The 21,504-nt window shown below is 39.4% G+C and overlaps 1 protein-coding gene across 1 annotated transcript in view; it reads right to left on the reverse strand.

Moving 5' to 3' along the window:
• Positions 1 to 21,504, reverse strand: part of INTU (inturned planar cell polarity protein) — a 114,681-nt gene that overhangs the window by 15,888 nt on the left and 77,289 nt on the right. Inside the window, exons 8-12 of the mRNA XM_075543831.1 lie at positions 15,811 to 16,000; positions 13,172 to 13,225; positions 3,508 to 3,570; positions 1,498 to 1,719; positions 448 to 906 (exon numbers count right to left, since the gene is read on the reverse strand). Coding sequence (XP_075399946.1) covers positions 448 to 906; positions 1,498 to 1,719; positions 3,508 to 3,570; positions 13,172 to 13,225; positions 15,811 to 16,000 — 988 coding nt within the window. The remainder of the gene's footprint in view (positions 1 to 447; positions 907 to 1,497; positions 1,720 to 3,507; positions 3,571 to 13,171; positions 13,226 to 15,810; positions 16,001 to 21,504) is intronic.

Here is a 21,504-nt window from a genome sequence, read left to right on the forward strand (position 1 = left end):
AGCTCGTCAATTGTGTGACATGTGAATTAAATGCCAGTAAAAAGAAATAAAAAATAATGTTTTCTCATGAACTTTTTAAAGCACACACACTTTGTGGCTTCTAATTTTCTTTTTGTTTTTGCTAAACATTATAAAGGCTATTTAGATAAACGTAAATGCCCTATAGCTAGTACATTCCCTGTTGTCACTAGAAATAAAGAAGAAATAGTGTTGGAAAGCTGGATTCAAGAGTTTAACTACCTGAAAGTCCTCTGAAACAGATGGTCCTAGTTATCAAGAGGCTCCTGTTTTATTTTGTAATATATTATCTTAAAGGTACTTTTAAATTCTAACTCATTGGTTTGCCAACAGTGATTAAAACCACTGCTAGTTAAAATGAGAAATGATACACTACCCCAGAACGCACACACTTGAATAAGTTTACCCCTAACTCAAGGCACCACGTACCTCTGGGCCATCAGAACCCTGAGATTCTCTCTGCTTCCACATTGCATCAGGTATAGTGTGGGGACTGATGCCCACACCCTCTCCACCATCACAACCATTGTCAGAACCGCCAATGCTCCGGGAAGGACTGGGTTTATGTGTCTTTAAGGAGTAGTCAAAAAGTGCTCTTCTGCAGGTTGGAGAGGCTGCTACTTTGGAAGTACTCTGTAGCCTACTAAGGATAGGTGAGGTTGTCAAACTATCGAGTTGGTCACGGGAGCCAGTAAGGAACCAGTCCGCAGAAGACAAACAGGGGGTTGGACAGGATGCTAGCCTTTCCTCTAGGTGGGAATCTACTCCTTCCAGCTGGTGAAGAGTTGTTTTAACCTGATCCACATAGATGTAGTCTGGTCCAGGTTTCCCAATAGCTTTGGATGCACAGCCTCCAGCTTCTAATATGACACATAACATATAATGCCTCTACAAGAAAAAATTTAATATAGGTTTATCTGCCATGAAAATTTTGCATGCAATATGGACATACATATTTATAATATTAACACATGGACATATGGCATAGATATGTAATGATTATTAAACATTCCTTCTTCTCTGTTCTTTCTAGGTTACTCACCGTGCTTCTTCATCCCCTTGAAAGCAACTCTCACAATACCCTATCCTGCTATACCTGTCAACAACTCCTCTTTGCCCATGGAATTCCTTAAGTAACATTCAAAAAGCCTCCATTATTTGAAGTCTTTCCATTTACACATTTCATTTTTAATTCTATACACTTTCACGTCACCGTCCCAGTTCCCAAAACACATTACAAATTTAAAACCACTACATAAGTGGGAAAACCTATTTTTAGAACATGCTAATATTTTTCTGAATTAATATTTCTCATAAGGAATTTCTCCATACAGAGGAATAGGGGCATAGAATACATTCTTCAACCCTGGTATTTGACATGCTCATAATTTTAAATAATTATGTTTACTTATGTTTTTATTTAGACAAGCAGTACATGGCAAAAAAGAAACCCTGAGGAAAGAGTCATGGTAAACTTACCAAACCGACAATTAGTAGAAAGTACCGCCCTTCTGGCTCTGGAAAGACTTCCGTATTTGAGTTTTGAGAAGGCTGGAGGTGGTGTTGGGGAAACACTTCTCTCCATATTACCAACTGACCGATTCTCTGCTTTGCTGCTATAGGCAGCAGGCAATGGTGGCGACAGTATGCAGCAATATCATTAAGATCATCCTTAGGCAAATGACTGCATATCAAATATCCCTTGGATTGAACCCAAAAGAGCAAAAGTCAGTACTGACATGGGCAGCAATTCTATAATGTATTTCTAGTACTGTCACAGACACTTCTTCAGTTGACTCAAAATAACGCCGCTTCAAAGGGATGAGTGAAAAGACAGGAAGGATAAATGCTTTGTCTGAGATCAAATATTCAAGATAAGGACTCCAACATACATGGTAACATTGCCTCTGAATAGTATTAACAGGAGGCAATTTAGATGGTACTATGAGGAAGAACGGACAATACTGGAGGGGAAGTGGGGACCTGGGGGTAAGACAGGAGAGACTTTTCACCGAGTACCCTACTATTCTCATCTTCAGGTGTGTTTTAAATGATTTTAATAATAAAAAATGGAAAGCACTTACATAAGTTTGTTGCTTACTTTGCTTTACATGGAAGTCAACTATTTAATGTTAGAAGATTTTCTTAAAGATGCAAGGTTAATTTTTTTCCCTCTGTGCTTCTCTTATTTTTCTCTTTTTAAAAAAATGTTTTATTAGGGGCTCATACAACTCTGATCACAATCCATACATACATCAACTGTATAAAGCACCCGTGTACATTCATTGCCCTCATCACTCTCAAAGCATTTGCGCTCCACTTAAGCCCTTTGCATCAGGTCCTCTTTCTTCCCCTCCCTCCCCGCTCCCCCTCCCTCTTAAGCCCTTGATAATTTATAAATTATTATTTTGTCATATCTTGCCCTATCCAACGTCTCCCTTCACCTCCTTTTCTGTTGTCCATCCCCCAGGGAGGGGGTCACATGTAGATTCTTGTAATCGGTTCCCTCTTTCCAACCCACCCTCCCTCTACTCTCCCAGTATTGCCACTCACACCACTGGTCCTGAAGGGATCATCCGCCCTGGATTCCCTGTGTTTCCAGTTCCTATCTGCACCAGTGGACATCCTCTGGTCTAGCCAGACTTACAAGGTAGAATTCGGACCATGATAGTGGGTGTGGGGGGGTGGGGGAGGAAACATTTAGGAACTAGAGGAAAGTTGTATTTTTCATCGGTGTTATATCGCACCTTGACTGACTCATCTCCTCCCCTAAATGCAGGGTTAATTTTTAAGATAAGATAAAAAACACATTATTGTAAAAGAAAACTACTGCTTTTCTCTCTTACATACTTGGGTTTTTGATTTTTTTTCTTTCACGCATTTATAAACATTTTAGAATGGAGTAATACCACAAACATGCCCTACATTTACCAATACAGGTATATGTCACTTCACGTCCACAATGTGGCCTGTGGAATAGGATATTATAAACAAATCATTGAAATCTTATGGCAGCCTCCTCCTGCTGTCCTTGTCATCACAGCCGCTACCGCTTACTGAGAGAGGCTGGAGGAATGGGTGCCGGCAGCCGCAGCAGCAGCTCCCTCTGCCTGCCTGAGCAGTATGAACAGCCGGGGTGTGGCAGCCCCTGGCACCGCCAGCTTGCCTGCAGTCAAATCCTAAGAATCCACCCCCAAAGCTTTAGTCCAACGCTGCAAGAGACCACATTATAGGTCTTTAACACCATCAGGGGAACTTAAAAAGAAAGAAAAAGATCATGGGCTTGTATATGGTCAGATGCAGCCCAAATCGACCTTAAGTAATATCTCTCTGTATGGAGATATCCTTAATTTAAAATCTTATTCATAAAATATATACAGTAAAGGGAAAGATGAATATATATTTCATGTTGGTAAGAGCTTCAGAAAAGTTACTTTAGTTCTGTTCATAGAAGTTGGGCATTTATAAAACCGTCAAGCACTACTTTACCTTGTAAAACAGGGAAGAGCCCAAAATTGAATACAGTCGTCGCATGTCATAGTAATCCTCAGACTGGCGGAGGGAAAAAGGGTAAAGATTAAAATTTTGGTCTTCTCTAGCAAAGAAAAAATTCTAATTAAGTTATAACACTTAAAATGGAAATTACATCTTTCATAAATGAACCTATCATAGTGCCTTCTTTAGAAATAAAACAACATTATTTTGGTAAAATATACATGTGCTCATGTATTTATTTTTTATTTATAACAACCTTATCTTTCATTCCTATAAGATGTTGTTAAGCAAGAATAAAGCCTAAGATTTGTTCCCAGAAGAGGAATTTTCGAGAATGTGTATTTTTCGGTTGTCAACTGGAGCACTCTGTCAATATCTGGGAGGGTGAGCTTTCTGATTGTGTTGCTTAGCGCTCCTGTGTCTTTATTGAGAACCTACCTGATGATCTGTCATTCCTGGAGAGTGTTGTATTGAAGTCTCCTACCATCATCGTCAATCTGGAGGGTTCTCTTTTCAGCTCTGAGAGTATTTGGTTGATGTACTTCAAGGCTCTTTCACTGGGTGTGCACACGTTTATCGTGGCTATATGTCTGATAATTCTGCAGTGTCCATCCCTATCTCTCCTAATGTTGTATACTTTCAAGTCTGTTTTATCCGAGATTAATATTGCCACCCCTGGCTTTGTTTTGGTTGCCATTCGCTTGGTACGATTTTTTGCTATCCTTTGTTTCTTCATCTGTTTTTGTTTATGAGTTTGAAGTGTGTCATTTGAAGGCAGCATACTGATGGGTTTTATTTCAGAGGGAAATTAAAAAACAACAAATATATTAAAGCAAAAACCTTATACTTTATGCCAGGTGTCTTCAAACTGCGGCCCACCGAGGACATTTATCTGGCCCGCTGAGTGTTTTGCCCCGTTTTTTTTAACTTCAAAATAAGATGTGTGCAGTGTGCATAGGAATTGTTCAGTTTTTTTTAAACTATAGTCTGGCCCTCCAACGGGTCTAAGGTACAGTGAACGGGCCCCATTTAAAACATTTGAGGACCCTGCTTTATGTCATATAAAATGTCCAATATTATAAAATATTTTGGTGAGTAAAAATTGATTGTACAACCTATTTGGGAACAACGAGAATGTGAAAAAATAAAACCTATTCCCAAATCGGATCATTCCTGTTGTCAAGTACCATCAGGTCTCAGCACTGCTGCTCCTGTGTCATGTTCACAATCACTGCTATCCCTGAGCCCACCGTGGCAGCCACAGCACCATCCGTGTCATGCAGGGCCTTCCTACTCACTGACCCTCTATTTCAGCAAGTACGCTGTCCTTCTCCAGGGACCCGTCCTTCTGGGTAACGCGTCTAAATACCTAAGAAAAAGTTTCAGCATCATGGCTCCAAAAGCGCATTTTGGCTTTACTATTTCCAACACAGGTTTCTTCTGTCTTTGGAAGTCCATGGGACATACAATATTCTTCATCGACACTATAATTCCAAGGCACCAGTTCTCCTCTGGCCTTCACTGTCCAATTTTAAACACATGTGAGGGTACTGGGTCAGTGCACCTTAGTTCTGGCATGTTTGTTTTGTAACATGTTAAAGTGGTTTCCTCTGGCAGATTTTCCCAGCGCAATGCAGCATTTGATTTCATGACTGCTGCTTTCATGGGTATTGATTTTGTGGATCCAAATAAAACGAAATACTTGACAATTTCAATTTCTTTTTGCCATTTAAGATGATTTTGCTTAATGGTCCAGTTGTGAGGATTTTCGTTTTCTTTGGCTTCATGCTTAATCCATACCGAAGGCTGCAGTCTTTGATTTTCATCAGCAAGTGCTTCGAGTACTCTTTGCTTTCAGGAAGCAAGGTTGTGGTATTTGCATGTCCCAGGCTATTAATGAATTGTCCTCCAATCTTGATGCCCTGCTCTTCATACAGTCCTCAGATGATTTGCTCAGCCACAGACTGCGTAAGTATGTTGAAAGGATACAGCACTGACGCATGGCTCTCCTGATTTTAAACCACGAACCCAAAGGCCATCAGCTCCAAACCATCAGTCACTCCTTGGGAGAAAGATGGCGCTTTCCACTGTACTACTGGAGAGTTACAGTCTTGGAAACTCACCGGGTAGTTCTACCTTGGCCTATAGGATTGAGATGAGTCGGCATCAATTTGATGGCAGTGAGGTTTTTTTGCTTTCCTATCCTCTAATTTTGTGGAATGGCTGCCTCTTGGTCTCTTGGTTGTGCATAGCACATCGACGTGTTCTGGAGTCCTCCTTCTTCATAATTTTCTCCATACTTTGTTATGATCCATCCACACAGTTGAATGCCTTTATAGAGTCAATAAGATTATTTAAAATTATAGAACCACAGGCACGGAAGTTAAGATTTAGAACATGAATATTGAGGGTCACAATTTAATCCATAATACCTAGTAATTCCATTTCTAGAGATCTAAAGCAAAACTCAAAACAAGATGTTTTTATATAAAATATTCATGCAGAATTATTTGTAATACGGGGAATTTGGAGATAATGCAATCTCAACAATGGAAGAATGGCTAAGTCAATTAAGAATGTTCATAGCAGAGAATACAATATTGTTGAAAAAATAATACTAAGGTTGATCTGTATGGCGCCCTGGTGGTGTGGTGCTTATGTACTGGGCTCCATCCTCATGGTCTGTACTCTGAAGCCACCAGCTGCAGCTCCTTGGCAGAGACACTGAGCTTTCCACTCCCATAAACAGTTACAGTCTCGGGAACCTCCACGGGGCTGTTGCTATGAGCCAGCACGGACTTGATGACAGTGAAATATGTAAAAACAAAAGCTTTTAAATATCTAATTTTTCCTTAAAAAACCACCCCTCCCCAAATTATACAAATGTTTATATGCATCTTGGTTTTTCTGCTGGAAAGTATGTGCGTAGTAAAAGGCTGGACGGAAACATGACAAATAACCACAGCAGTTGGCCCTGGGAGGAGGAAGGACCGTTGCTCTTATGAACTGTGCTTGCATTTTCACCCAAAGGCAGGTAGTAATCTTTTTTTTTTATTAAATATTTTATTTGCTGTAAATGTTTCTCTTTTTTTTTTAAGGCAGGTAGTAATCTTAAAATAAAAACGGAAAATAACTGAAACATCCCTAAACCGAGAATAGATGGAGAGTGATACATGCTATCATGAAGTACTGCTCAGCAATGAAGCGCTCCTGTGGTTATGACAAGGACAGCAGCTCAGTCCATCAGCACCTGTGTCACGGAGAAGACATCAGGCTGCTGGTCTCCTAAAGACTGACAGCCTAAAGACCCTAGGAAGCAGCTCTACTCTGTCCATAGGGTCACTAAGAGTTGGAACCAACTTGGTAATAGTGGGTTGAGGGTGGGTCTTAAGCAATCAAAGGGACTAAACTACTGATGGACTATTTAAAATCCACCCATGGTTTTGCGTCTGTCAGTAGTTTGATTCTTTTTTTGCTGAGTAGTATTCCATAATATGGATGTACCAGGGTTTGTTTGTTAAGGTTGAGGGACATTTAGGCTGCTTAGAGTCTTGCTGGTTTACAGCTCTTGTTCGGTGCCATAGTGACTCATAGTAATCCCATGTGACACAGCAGCTCTGCCCCAAAGGGTTTTCACGTTGTGACCTTTACAAAAGAGGATTATCAGGTCTTTCTCCTGTGGAGCCACCGCTGGAGGATTTGAACTGTTAACCTTGTGAGATTAGCAACCAAACACCAACCGTATATACTTGTGTATAAGCCGAGTTTCTCAGCACAAAAATGTGCTGAAAAACTGGGGTTCAGCTTATACACGGGTCAGTGGTACCCCAGTGAGGTGTAACATCTCGTGGGTGATTGCTGTTCCTTCGCTGTTTATTCAAAGCCCCGCTGACACAGCAGGGCTTTGAATGTTTGTTTACTCACATCTAACCAATCAGAGCCGTCCTATGACGTGGACGGCTCCAATTCGCAGAAGCACCTATAGTGATTCACTTACACTGGCAGCTGAACTGGTAAGGATGTGTCTGTGGCTGCACCCCGTCTCTCCCCTCTGGTCTCTGTGTTAATTCACATCCTGCATTTCCCACCCTAGGTTTATACTCGAGTCAATCAGTTTTTCTGGTTTCCCGGGTAATAATTAGGTACCTCAGCTTATACTCGGGCCGGCTTATATTCGAGTATATATGGTAATTGTTGCTCCACCAGGGCTCCTGGAGATTGTTTAGCAAGCCATTATACTAGTCATGTCCAAGTTTTTGTGGAATTCAGACTTTTTCATTTCTTATCAGCAAACCCACCCAGTGCCCACCAGGAGCCCTTTCCTGCTGAGAAGTATTTCATTATCTGATGGGTCCCTCTGTCTCTGCTCCCTAGTGGTGCTGTCCGGAACGCATTAGGACTGCTAACAGCAAGGTTGGTGGTTTAAACCTCCCACCTGCACCAGGGAGACAGAGAAGGCTCTCTGTCTTACAGCCTCAGAAAGTTCATAGAGAGCTTGCGATAAGTCAGAATCAACTCAAAAGTAGTGGGGGTTGGCGTTAGTAAAATACCTCGGGTTGGGAGTGCTGAGTCATTTATTAAGTGTAAAAGTTACCTTTATACTACATTACAAAGTGAATCTCCAAGGTGGCTGTCCTGTATGAATTATCACTAGCACTACATGAGAATGCTGGTGTCTTCATCAGTATTATCTTTAAATTATAGTCTTTAAATTCTGGAGTCTCTGAGTGGAACACATGGTTAAACGCTCAGCTGCTAACGGAAAGTTTGGCAATGTGAATCCACCCAGACACCTCTGAAGACAGCCCTGGAGATCCATCTCCAGAAGATACAGCCACGGAAACTGGGGAGAAGAGTGCTACTCTGGGACCAGTGTGTCTGAAGTCCCTGTGAGTTGGAATGGAACTGAGAGCAATCTTTAAAAAAGCTACTCTAAAAAGACTACTCATTTAGGTAGCTGTGTCAAGTCCACGGGTGGTGCAAACAGTTAAGTGTTTGAAGACTAGTCAGGTTTTCAACTTACTAAAAGGTACTTTAAAAGACCAGTCTGGCGATTGCTTCTGAAAGGTCATTACCTTGAAATCCCTATGGTGTACCTATCTACTCAAGTATAAGCTGCCAAGGCACCTAATTTTTTTTTCTTTTTTTAAAAATTTTTTTATTTTAACAATTTATTGGGGCTGATACAATTCTTTTCACAGTTCATACATATACACACATCAATTGTATAAAGCACATCTGTACAGTCTTTGCCCTAATCATTTTTTTCTCTTTTCTTCTTTTACATTTTATTAGGGACTCAAACAACTCTTACCACAATCCATACATATACATACATCAATTGTATAAAGCACATCCATACATTCCCTGCCCCAATCATTCTCAAGGCATTTGCTCTCCACTTAAGCCCCTTGCATCAGGTCCTCTTTCCCCCCCCCTCCCTCCCCATTCCCCCCTCCCTCATATGCCCTTGGTAATTTATACCTCGTTATTTTGTCATATCAAGGCACCTAATTTAACCACAAAAACTGCATTAAAATGTGCTGAAAAAAACTCGGCTTATCCACCAGTATATACAGTACTTAGATCTGTTCTGTATACATGGCTTGCCATGAGTTGGAATCAACTCAATGACAACTAATAACAGGAGGTATGTAGAAATAATTCATTGGGTGTATTTTTTCCCCACTAGCATGGTTTTTTGCTTTTTAAAATAGTTTAGTGCAGAGGTAAAACTGAGACCTAATAAGCTGCCCATTGTAAGTTTTAATAGACCTGTAAACTATCGCAATGTTCTAGATAACGGACATATCCCAACATGCTAAGGTGCTTCCTCAGGCACCTGCTGCCCCTCCTTGCCCAGGCCATGCAACTTCCTGTCTCCAGCAACCACTGACCAGTTCACTGTCACCGTGGATGTTTGCATTTGCTGAAATTTGACATATAGGGAATTATACAATATATACTATTTTTGTCTGACCTCTTTTATTCATCATAAGTTTTTAAAGATTCATCCATATTGTACATTATCATACGTTTATTCCTTTTCATTGTTGAGAAGTAGCCCACTGTGCATACATACTACAATTTACCTAGCTACCTTTTGATAGACATTTGGATTATTTCTAGTCTGGGACTATTAAAAATAAGACTGCTAAGAATATTGTGTGAATTGATGTATATATGGATTGTGATGAGTTGTATGAGCCCCTAATAAAATGTTAAAAAATATTTGTGAGGTTTTTATGGGAAGATATTCTTTCATTTCTCTTGGGAAAATTGATAGGACTAGAATGGCTAAATCACATGGTAGGTATATATTTAACTTTACAACAAACTGCCAAAAAATTTTCTGAAGTGGTTGTGCCATTTTACATTCCTAATTAATATGACCTCATTGATATCATTTGCCCTTTCTAATCAAGAAAATGTTAGTTTTACTATTCCCTAAAAGAATGTTCTATTAAGAAAGAAATTAGATTTTAAATAAATATTAGTTCCTTAAACACTGATAATTTTTTAAGTATTAGTAATAAATGTAGATCTAGTTATTAAATTTTATGATGATTAGATTCAGGATCCGGAGCTGGTGCTGATAACTGCGGAGTCCCGCTTCTACCTCTCTCCTTGGTCCTGGAATAACTCTACCGATCACTGATTAGCCATAAAAAATATTATATAATAAACCTTCAAAAAATTTATGATGATTAGTATCTATATAATTATTCTCATCAGTTTAAAAAAACTAAAAAGCTGTTTTTATTAATTGACTTATCATACAACTCAGTAGTTCAGTCACAGTAAGAAGAGTTGTGCAATCGTCACCACGACCAATTTTAGAACATTGTCTTCTTTCTTGTAGTTCCTGTTGCTAGCTCCCCAATTCTCTCTTAATTCCCCTGTCATGTCTCTAGTAATTATTAATCGAGGTACTGTCTCTATAGATTTACCTATTCAGGATCTCATATACAGAAAAACATACAAAACAAAATCAAGCAACAACAACAACAAAGCAACAACAATGGCAAAATGAAACAGAGAAAAAAATCTCAATTAAAAAGAAAGCAGGAAATATTGAAAAGTAGAGCAAATTTTAAAGGGTCAAAGAAAGATAAAATAATGAGGTGTTACATTGAACCTAGTGGTGTCTACTGGAGTCAACGTTACAATGCTGTTTCTCACAGCAAGGCTATGTCACATCTCTCGACTACTGTCAGAGAGGATTCTTTTAAAAAATCTTCTATTTTTAAAATTTTAATAAATCATTTTATTGGGGCTCTTCCAGCTCTTATATCAATCTATACATCAATTGTAGTCATCACAGGGCCTTGGTGAAGTGTTCAGCAGCTAACAGGACGGTCAGACACAGACCTGATGGTAAGCTTCCATGTAGATTAGAGCCTAACAGCCCTCTGGGGTTACATGAGATCACTGTGAGTGAAAATTCAGTCCAACAGTACCTGACAGCAACGGGTATATATCATTACCCCCAGTGTCAACTATTACCCAGGCACAGTCACTCTGCTTCAGCTGTCTTCTCTTCAGATCCCCAGCCCCACTCTACTAAAATAGAACTCTTAAAAAAAAAATCTGTAACCATAATACCACCAAAACCAGTCATCAATGTCTATACTTCCTTGTGTCACAATGATTTTAAAAATTTGTTTGAGTCAAGATTCAAACAAGAGACATACATTGCAATTATTGTTTCGTATAACCTATAGGTTTCTTTCTACTTCCTTCCTCTTTAATTTACTTGTTGAACATACTATAGCATTGTTCCATGCCACTTCCCGGTCTGGACTAGGAAGGACTGTCACTCTAGTGGTGACGTTAACAGCTACTGATCACTGACAGGCTCAACTAATTCCCTGGGGACCTGCAAATTGGTGATATTCCAATTCTTCCATTCTTCCTTCACTTGTAACGCAGAATATGGAATACATCTATAAATAAAAACCCTCCTCTCTAAGTAGCAATCTGTTTTTTTTAAATCATCTTATTGGGGGCTTGTACAACTCATCACAATCCATACATTCATTGTGTCAAGCACATTTGTACATTTCTTGCCATCATCATTCTCAAAACATTTGCCTTCTACTTGAGCCCTTGGTATCAATCAGTTCATTTTCCCCACTCCCGCCCTCCCCCCCTTGATAATGATAAATTATCATGTTTTCATGTTTTACACTGTCCAGTATCTCCCCCTTTACCCATTTTTCTGTTGTCCATCCCCCAGGAAGGAGGTTATATGTAGATTATTGTGATCAGTTCCCCTTTTCTCCCCCAGCTTCCCCTTCCCCTCCTGGTATCACTATTCTGATTATTGGTCCTAGGGGTTTATCTGTCCTGGATTCCCTGTGTTTCCAGCTCTGATCTGTACCAGTGCACATCCTCTGATCCAGTAGGATTTGTAAGGTAGAACTGGGATCCTGATAGTGGCGGGGGAGTGGGAAACTTTAGAGAAGTAGAGGAAAGTTTTATGTTTCACCGATGTCCTACTGCATCCTGACTGGCTCATCTCTTCCCTGTAATTCTTCTCTAAGGGGGTGTCCAGTTGCCTACAGATGGGTTCTGGGTCCCCACTTGGCACTTCCCCTCATTCACAATGGTATGATTTTTTTGTTCTTTGATGCCTGATACCTGATCTTATCGACACCTCGTGATCACACAGGCTGGTGTGCTTCTTCCATGTGGACTTTGTTGTTTCTCAGCTAGATGGCTGTTTGTTTATCTTCAAGCTTTTAAGACCCCATATGCTATATCTTTTGATAGCCAGACATCATCAGCTTTCTTCACCACATTTGCTTATGCACCCACTTTGTCTTTAGCTACTGTGTCGGGAAAATGAACATCATGGAATATAACTGGCAATCTTAAGGTATGGTTCAGATATTATGAATATAAGAACTTAAATATATCTGATAAGTTTTAATCCATTGTAGTTATTTGCCATAGATACTCAAGTGGGCGTATTTTCGGGTTATGTCTTGACAATTTGAACCCTACTATAATTCCCCAAAATTTTGAAAATGTCCTGGAATTTCTAACACAACAATATGTTTCATGGTGTATCTTGTACATTTCAGTGTGTTCATTACTACTAGGATGGTCATTATTTCTAGCAGATAAAAATCATATTTATACTTCTGATTTAAATTTAGATCTACAGAGTTTTCATTTATCTTCCATCCATGCCTTTCTGTCAATTCTTAATGACATCAATATAATTAAACTATCTTTAATCCCTGAAATATTTTAACTGAGTAGAAAATCTTAAGGCAATATGAAATGATAATTTATAAATAAGCAAGAGTTCGGGAGGTGGGGGAGAGAAGAAAAAAATGAGGAGCTGATACCAAGGGCTCAAGTAGAAAGAAAATGTTTTGAAAATGATGATGGCAACATATGTACAAATGAGCTTGACACAATGGATGGATGTGAGCACCCAATAAAATGATTTAAAAAATAGTAATAAAAAAGAAAATATTCAGGCAAGCAAAATAGATTTTGTTTCATGTAATATAAACAAAACAGAGATGTAAAGTACATCTAAAGACTATGAGACATTTACATGGTAGCTGATAATTATTTAGAATAGAGACTGACAGAAGAAGAGTCACCATCGAGACAGTCCTGAAATCCACTCCTCGCTTACCAGTTCAGCAAAATCTGCAGCCTCCAAGTTGCTCAATGCCATGTCTAATTTCATCTACATGAAAAAATGAATATAACATTTGACTCATATCAGTTATTTTTCAGTAATGGTCACATAAAAAGCGGCTAACAATTATTTAAATAATCAGTATCTTGTTCTTCTGTGTTAGTTAAGCAATGTGCAAAAATGAGATATCTTAATTTTAGTTTGAGAATTACGAAGTTAATTTAATATAAGTCATTTAAAAATTAATTCTAAAGGATCATGAATTAGACTTTCCCTGTATTGAATGTATACAATGTAGGACATTAAATAATTGCTGGTGCAATTTTAAATGTAAGACAAAAGAAATGAACCCATTTAGCCTCTTAGAAGAAATGAAAATCAATCTTAAGGTAGCCAGCGTACATTTCAGTTGTTTTTATTTTTCCATTTCCTGTCTGAGTATGTTTTTCTATAGTTGAATTCTTGGAAAATATCAACATTCTTCTCTGTCTCTAAGACACATTGTTTAATATGAAAGGGCTGCCCAATCTTTATTCATGGATTAAAGCATAAAAGCAAGTGCTCCCCTGGAATCTGGCACAGTTTAGCTACTCTATAGAGTTTATTAGAAAAATCTCTTCCTTAGATTCTGGCGCTTTTGTTTCTATGGAAACTTCCCAAACTCTTTCATGTGTTACCTTTGTTCTTCTTTGAAGCATTCAAAATTTAAAAACAGAATAAATGTAACTGGCAGTTTAATCTGCAGTACATATAAGTAAATGTAAAGCTTTTAGCAACTGAAGTTTACAGTCTACAGGCTACTTATGGGAAAGTCCCTTCTTTTCATTCGTTCTAAAGGCTAAGGCATTCTCTCCCCACAGGACTACGTTTCACAAACTGTGTCTTACTGAGATGACAAGAGCTTTTGAAACAGTCAAGCTTTTCAGTGCTTTTTACTCAGTACGACGTATTACTCATTCGTGATCTCTTTTTTCACCATCCAGCAAATGTTTCAGGTCCCTCCTCCCCACTTTCTTGTGACTATAGTTTCCTTGTGAAAATTACAGGACAAAAAGAAAACTACTTACAAAAATGAACTCAAGATGGGTCAAAGACCTAAACGTAAACCCAAGAACTATGAAAACCATCAACAAAAAAGGAAAAAAGGCACAAACTTAAGGGTCCTAATATATGGAACAAAAACACTACAAAACATAACTGAAAATCTATAAACTGTAGAAGATGAACTAGATGAATGGGACCTCTTAAAAATTAGATACATGCATCCAGAGATTTCACCAAGAGAACCCACAGATGGAAAAAATTTTCAACAATAGCATATTGAACAATAGAATATTCTATAAAATTTATAGAAAACTTCAACAGCTCAAAAGAAAAAAGACAACTAATCTAATAAAAAATCAAGCAGAGGACATGAACAGTCAATTTACCAAAGAAGTTATCAAGGCAGCCAACAAACAGGAAGAAATGCTCAGGATCATTAGTCATTTCACAACTATCAAACCCAAACCTACTGCTATCACATTGATCCTAACTCACAGTAATCACGTAGAGAGGAGTGCAACTCAAAACAACAGTAAGAAATTTGCTCGCCTTACTATATAGATGGCAAAGTTAAAAAACCAGAAAGCAAAAAATGCTGGCCTAGGTGTGGGGAGACTGGAACTCTCACTGGAACCCCGTTGCTGGGATAAAACAGTCTAGTGCTCCCTCAAAAGAGTGGAAGTTGAAACAGCGCATCCAGCAAGCCTAGAGAAAGCCTGAGCTGCACCATGGATATATGCAAGGGTGAAATATTAGAAACAGTTAAGAATAACGATGAATCTGAAAAAAATCTCATAATATGGATGCACCTGGAGTACATTAAAATGAGTTAAACAAGGCAATTGAATAGGATGAATATTTCACAAGACCACAATAGCAAAAAGTCAAGCAAAGATTTTCAAACTAAAAGAAACATTCTTTGATGGTTACCAGGGGAGAGGACGGGAAGAAAGGAAAGTCAGGGGCTCAAAGGTAGGCTGCAAGTTCATTGGGTGAAGGGGAAGATAAGAAACAATGAGCCATCTCATTACATAAAATGATGGAGGGAGGGGAAGGTACAGGGAGTAGTGTAAGCGAGAGCTAAAGACAACAGAGGTGAGGACTGCTACAGATACACCATTCTGCAGTAACTGCGATCTATGAGCAGATACATGGATGATCATGACAACCAGATGGGTGAGGGAGGGAAAGTGCGCATATACCCCACAAAGATATAGAGGCTTGACATTTTGGAATTAAAAAATAATGGAATTTTTCCATAAATGTTTTAAAGCCCCTTGTATAAGTGCAGTCGCTAAATTCATTAATTGTATCATGATCTACATGGTTGGAAATGTATGAAATTGACCATACCTGTCTTTCTAAATCTGCATAAAAATTAAAAGTTGAAGGAAGATGCAAGAGCTAACTTGAACTTAGAATAATTTGCCTGTTTAAATTCACTGCAGTGGAACACCTATTTCATCAATCAATGGTCTCTGTAATTCTTATCCATAACACTGAAAATAACAAAAAGCCTAAAGAAAAAAGAGAAGACAAAGAACCATAAGGAATTTGTTTGGATTCTTGCTGGTGACACCTAAAATCACCTTAATTTCCCATGGCAGTGTGAGCCAGCGAACTCCAGGAAGACTCTCTAGAAGTACCGCACTGCACGCATCATACTCGTGGGCACCGAAGCTGGCATCTGAGTGCACGTTAGCAGGCTGCAGTGCTCTTTGAAAGAACAAGCTGAAAAAATGATCTAAACGAGGAACATTCTCAATGTGGCAGAAAGCACTGAAACAAAACACAAGAACTGTAAGTCAGAACTGCGTATGGTACAAGTGCTTGTGTTTGTAAGCTCTTAAAGGGGATGAATGTTTTCATCAACACAGGCTCACTCACTCTCTTCTTCACCTTCCTCCCTTAATAAGAACCACTGCTATGATTTTACTGATGAAACGGAGCTTGATCATGACAATAATAAGAGCAACTATTTACTGAGTGCATATTATGTGACAGGACCATACGAGTGCTTTGCTTACATGTTTTCAGTTCTTTTTTCTTGTAACTAGATACTTTATTATTCCCATTTTCCATATAAAGTAATTACTGCTCAGACTAGTAAACAATTTGTCTAAAATAAAACTGCTAATAAATGAAGCTGGATTTGAACTAAAGACTAACCACAGATCTCAATCTTAAAAAGAATGTTAAGAATGACTGATAAGATCAAATTATACCATCTCTGTAGTTAGTAAAATTACTAAAAGAGCCAATGAGGATTTTTGAATGATCTGCCTTACGTGAACCAAGGCCAAAAACCTTCGTGGATGGACTGAGGTAAATTTGTGAAGCATGTAAAATTTGATTTTGTTTATGCAGATCATTAGCACTTATTTTAAGTCATTCCGAATTAATGAAGCTACTTCCTTATCGGAAGTAAAAAATGAGTTACAAGTATCCTCATTATTCTACATTCCATATTTGAGAATTTTGCCTCTTTGTAAAACATACTTATAACCCTAAAATCAATTAAGTGTGGCCCTTTTGTGGTCATCTGCAGATATGAAGGGACTTCAAAAGAAAGGTTCATGAAAAACTGGAATTAAATAATAAAACATAAAACCATAAACTTTAATTCTCAACATAAGCTCCTTGAAGTTTAAGGTACTTTTGTAAACAATGATTATCCCAAAAGAACTGAGGGTCTTGGAAAATTAAACATGCCAATGCAGTCTTTATTATATTATTAACTGAAGAAAAATGTGTGCCTGCTAAAGATTTTATAAGATTAGTAAACAAAACTAAGTCAGAAGGAGCCAAATTAGGTCTGTAAGGTGGATACCCAATAATTTCACAACATTGCCCTTGGTTGATGAGAGTAACGAGCAGGAACATTTCTTCGGTGGAGAGGGACTCTCTGGCTAATTTTATCAAAAACATTCTCAAAATAAGCAGATGCTATTGTTTTCTGGCCCTTCAAAATGTCCACACACAAACTGCCTTAAGGATCCCCCAAAAACTGCTGCCATGACCTTTGTTCTTCTTCTCCTTTTTAAAAAATCATTTTATTAGGGGCTCATACAACTCTTATCACAATCCATACATACATCAATTGTGTAAAGCACATATGTACATTCATTGCCCTCATCATTCTCAAAACATCTGCTCTCCACTTACACCCCAGACATCAGGTCCTCATTTTCCTCTCCCTCCCCACTCCTCCCTTTCTCATGAGCCCTTGATAATTTACAAATTATTATTTTGTCATATCTTGCCCTGTCCAACGTCTCCCTTCACCTACTTTTCTGTTGTCCATCCCCCAGGGAGGAGGTCACATGTAGATCCTTGTAATCTGTTCCTTCTTTCCAACCCACTCTCCCTCACACCACTGGTCCTGAAGGTATCATCCACCCTGGATTCCCTGTGTTTCCAGTTCTTATCTGTACCAGTGTACATCCTCTGCTCTAGGCAGACTTGCAAGGTAGAATTGGGATCATGAGAGTGGGGTTGGGGAGGAAGCATTTAGGAATTAAAGGAAAGTTGTATATTTCATCGGTGCTACATCGCCCCTTGACTGGCTTCTCTCTTCCCCTAGACCCCTCTGCAAAAGTATCTCCAGTGGCCGACAAATAGGCTTTGGGTCTCCACTCTGCACTGTCCCCTTCATTCACTATGGTAAGATTTTTTTGTTCTGATGATGCCTGATACCTGATTTCTTTGGCACCTCGTGATCGCACAGACTGGTGTGCTTCTTCCATGTGGGCTTTGTTGCTTCTGAGCTAGATGGCTGCTTGTTTACCTTCAAGCCTTTAAGACCCCAGACACTATATGTTTTGATAGCCGGGCATCATTAGCTTTCTTCACATTTGCTTATGCACCCATTTGTCCTCAGTGATCGTATAATGGAGGTGTGCACCTAATGATATGATTTTTTGTTCTTTGATGCCTGACAACGGATCCCTTCGGCACCTTGTGATCACACAGGCTGGTGTGTTCTTCCATGTGGGCTTTGTTGCTTCTGAGCTAGAAGGCTACTTATTTACCCTCAAGCTTTTAAGACTCCAGACACTATGTTTTGATATCCGGGCACCATCAGCTTTCTTCACCACATTTGCTTATTCACCCACTTTGTCTTCAGCGGTTGTGTTGGGAAGGTGAGCATCATAGAATGCAAATTTAATAGAAGAAAGTATTCTTGCACTGAGGGAGTACTTGAGTGGTGACCTTTGTTCTTGACTGATTCAGTTTTGCTTTGACTGGACCACTTCCACTTTTTGGTAGTCATTGCTTCAGTTGTGCTTTCTCTTCGGGATCATGAAAGTAAAGCCATGTTTCATCTTCTGTTAAAATTCTTCAAATAAATGTTCAGGATTTTGGTCCCATTTATTTAAAATTTCCATTAAAATCACTCTTGTTCTTGTCTGCCGTGTAGCTGGACAGATGGTGTTGGCACCCATCAAGGGAAATTTTGCTCAACTTTAATTTTTCAGTCAAAATTATGTAAGTAGAACCAACTGAGATGTGTTTGGTGTTATTGTTTCTGCTGTTGATTGTTGGTGCTCTTCAATCAGGGCACAAACAAGATTCTTTGTTTCCCTGAACTCTGATACGCCTGCTCTGTGGCTGAGGGTTCCATCTTCAATACTGGCTTGTGCCTTTTTCAAATGGGTTATCATTCGTAAACTGCTGACTTCTTTGTGAGATAAGCTTTTCATAAACCATCAATGATTTCACCATTCTTTCACCCAGGATTCGCAGAAAATTTAATGTTTATGCTTGTTTTAATTTTAGTAAAATTCATGTAAGGGTTCTTTTCAAACTTATGCCTTAACCTTCTTAGTGCCTCAATTAAACTAGATGCTTGTTCAAATGTTGTAACAAGTTAGTATGAATTTATATTGGTGCAAAAATATTTGGAAATCTCTGCTGTCTTAATGTTCTCTACTTTTAGCTCTATAGGTTCTAATACCTATTGCAATGGATACGCAGGACTCACAGACAAAATTCATGGTTAAAGGATTTATTAAGGAAATTAAAAAGTTGTCATGCCAGTGAGAAACACTCAGGGTTGAATTGTTTATCAAGCCTTGTTACAAAGTTCAGTCAAGTCTACTAGTAAATGCCCCAAAGGCATAGCACTCAGCTGAAAGCCTTACTTGTCCTGAAGGCATTCAGCTTAAACTCTGTAGTTCAAAGGCCAACTTCCAGATTTAAGTGCCCAGAGGCACCTCACTCCAATAATCCTCACCCCTAAGGCACTCTGTTCCACTTAGTGGGTCTGTAAACTCAACTTCCTCAATTAAGTGCCCAGAGGCACCTCACTCCAATAATCCTCACCCCTAAGGCACTCTGTTCCACTTAGTGGGTCTGTAAACTCAACTTCCTCAATTAAGTGCCCAGAGGCACCTCACTCCAATAATCCTCACCCCTAAGGCACTCTGTTCCACTTAGTGGGTCTGTAAACTCAACTTCCTCAATTAAGTATCTAGAGGCACCTCACTCCAAAAGTCAGGTCTCCTGCACAAAAACACTTCTCCGGGAAGCCCGTCACTCTGTTCCATGCTCTGGTTCCTGGTTCTGTGGCTGCTCCTTTGAAGGTATAATGTTGTGGATACAGAAGGTTCACTCTGCAGGGCTCTGGGGTCCAGAAGATGCATTTCACTCCTGGCTCTTGTCATTTTGTACACATCAGAATGGCACTCTGGCGAATACTATTTGCAGTTACTTGGAGGTGAATCCCATCACTATCTTCTCAGACCCATGCAAGGAAAGACTGTTTGATGAGCGTTGGTGACTCTGGCTAGAAGAGCCACATTAAATAATTTACCACCCTGCAAAATCTATCTATAGTTCTCTGGTAATATGCATTTTCCATGAAATTTTTAAAGACACTGTGATAGTTAGGTTTATTGTGCCAACCAGGCCTCCTTAGGAACATGAGGGCACAGCTTAATCAGGTCACAACTTGACTGGAGGGCAATTGAGAGAAATACTTTCTGTGGACAGCATCTTCCCTTTCTTCCTCCCTGGTGACCAAACAAGAGTGCTGTTGCTTGAGCTAGTTCTTTGCCTCAATGGTGTGCTGCACTACCTGTGGGCCAAACCAACCCATGGATCCTGTAGCTAGAGCTTGAGGCTCCTTTGAGATCTGCATCATCACACTGCTGGTGTATACATCGAATAAGCTTGCGGCTGGTGAATCATGTTGCCCCATGTATCCCTTGAGTTCAAGATCCCATCAGGGTCTGCTTTGATAAGCTCCTGAACTACTGACTGTTGGTGGCTCACTCTGCTGTCTGCTGCCTGTGGGCTGACTCTGTCTGTCTTGCCTAACAGTTGACTCCACTGTCTGTTTCCTTAACCTTGGATTGGCAGGCCACATGTGTTGAAGAACCTTCAGTATATTAACTGTTCCATGAAAGTGAACCCTCTGTACTGCTGTGGACAAATTAGTCATTATATTCCTTCTCAATGTACAAATATTCACAAGTGTCCTGGTTTTGTTTCTCTAGAGAACCTTGCCTAACACAGAGCCTTTGTATGGGAAGAGGTCAAAAAGGTGAATTGCGTGATTGACAGGTTTCCAACTGAGGTTGAACAAGGTAATGCTCTGCCTTTTGATCACAGTTTTCATACTGTAAATTATTCACATTTTTTTGCTTATTGTTGGTGGCTATGTTTATAAAATGATCCCAAGTACAGTGCTAAAGTGTTGTCTAGTGGTCCTAGGTTCCAAAGGCTGTGTGAAGTAGTTAGTTTATTGTGCTAACCTGGCCGATAAACACATGTGGTATTAATTGAAAGGCGGAGGGATGAATGGCTCAGTGAGCCTTGCCTTTCTAGTTCTCGGGTCTCTTGCTTTCTGTTGGTAGGAACTGGGTGCAGCTGCCTTAGCCAGTTCCCTGCTTTAGCCAGAAAGGCTCACTTCCTGCAAGACATCCCTAAGAAGCCACATGGACTTACCCTGATGCAGTCCTGCGTGCTGGAGCACCTGTGTGGAGACCCCTGCCAGTGTTGAGATGCTTACACATTCACTGACTTGGCTCTCCTCCTGTAGTCGGCATCATTGCATGTGTTTTGTGAGATGGTGGATGATTTTCTGGATTGGTGTTGACATATGGACTTGTTGGCTTGGGCAGCACTGGGTTGGGATGTTTTCTTGATGTGCACTTAACCTTTATATAAATCTCTCTCTTATACATGAGTTTCTGTGGATTTGTTTCTCTAAAGTACCCAGATTATCACACTATGAGATGCATTATAGAGAAAATATGGGGGGGGGGGAGGTAAGCCAC

Source organism: Tenrec ecaudatus, chromosome 3, assembly GCF_050624435.1.
Source record: "Tenrec ecaudatus isolate mTenEca1 chromosome 3, mTenEca1.hap1, whole genome shotgun sequence".
NCBI lineage: Eukaryota > Metazoa > Chordata > Mammalia > Afrosoricida > Tenrecidae > Tenrec > Tenrec ecaudatus.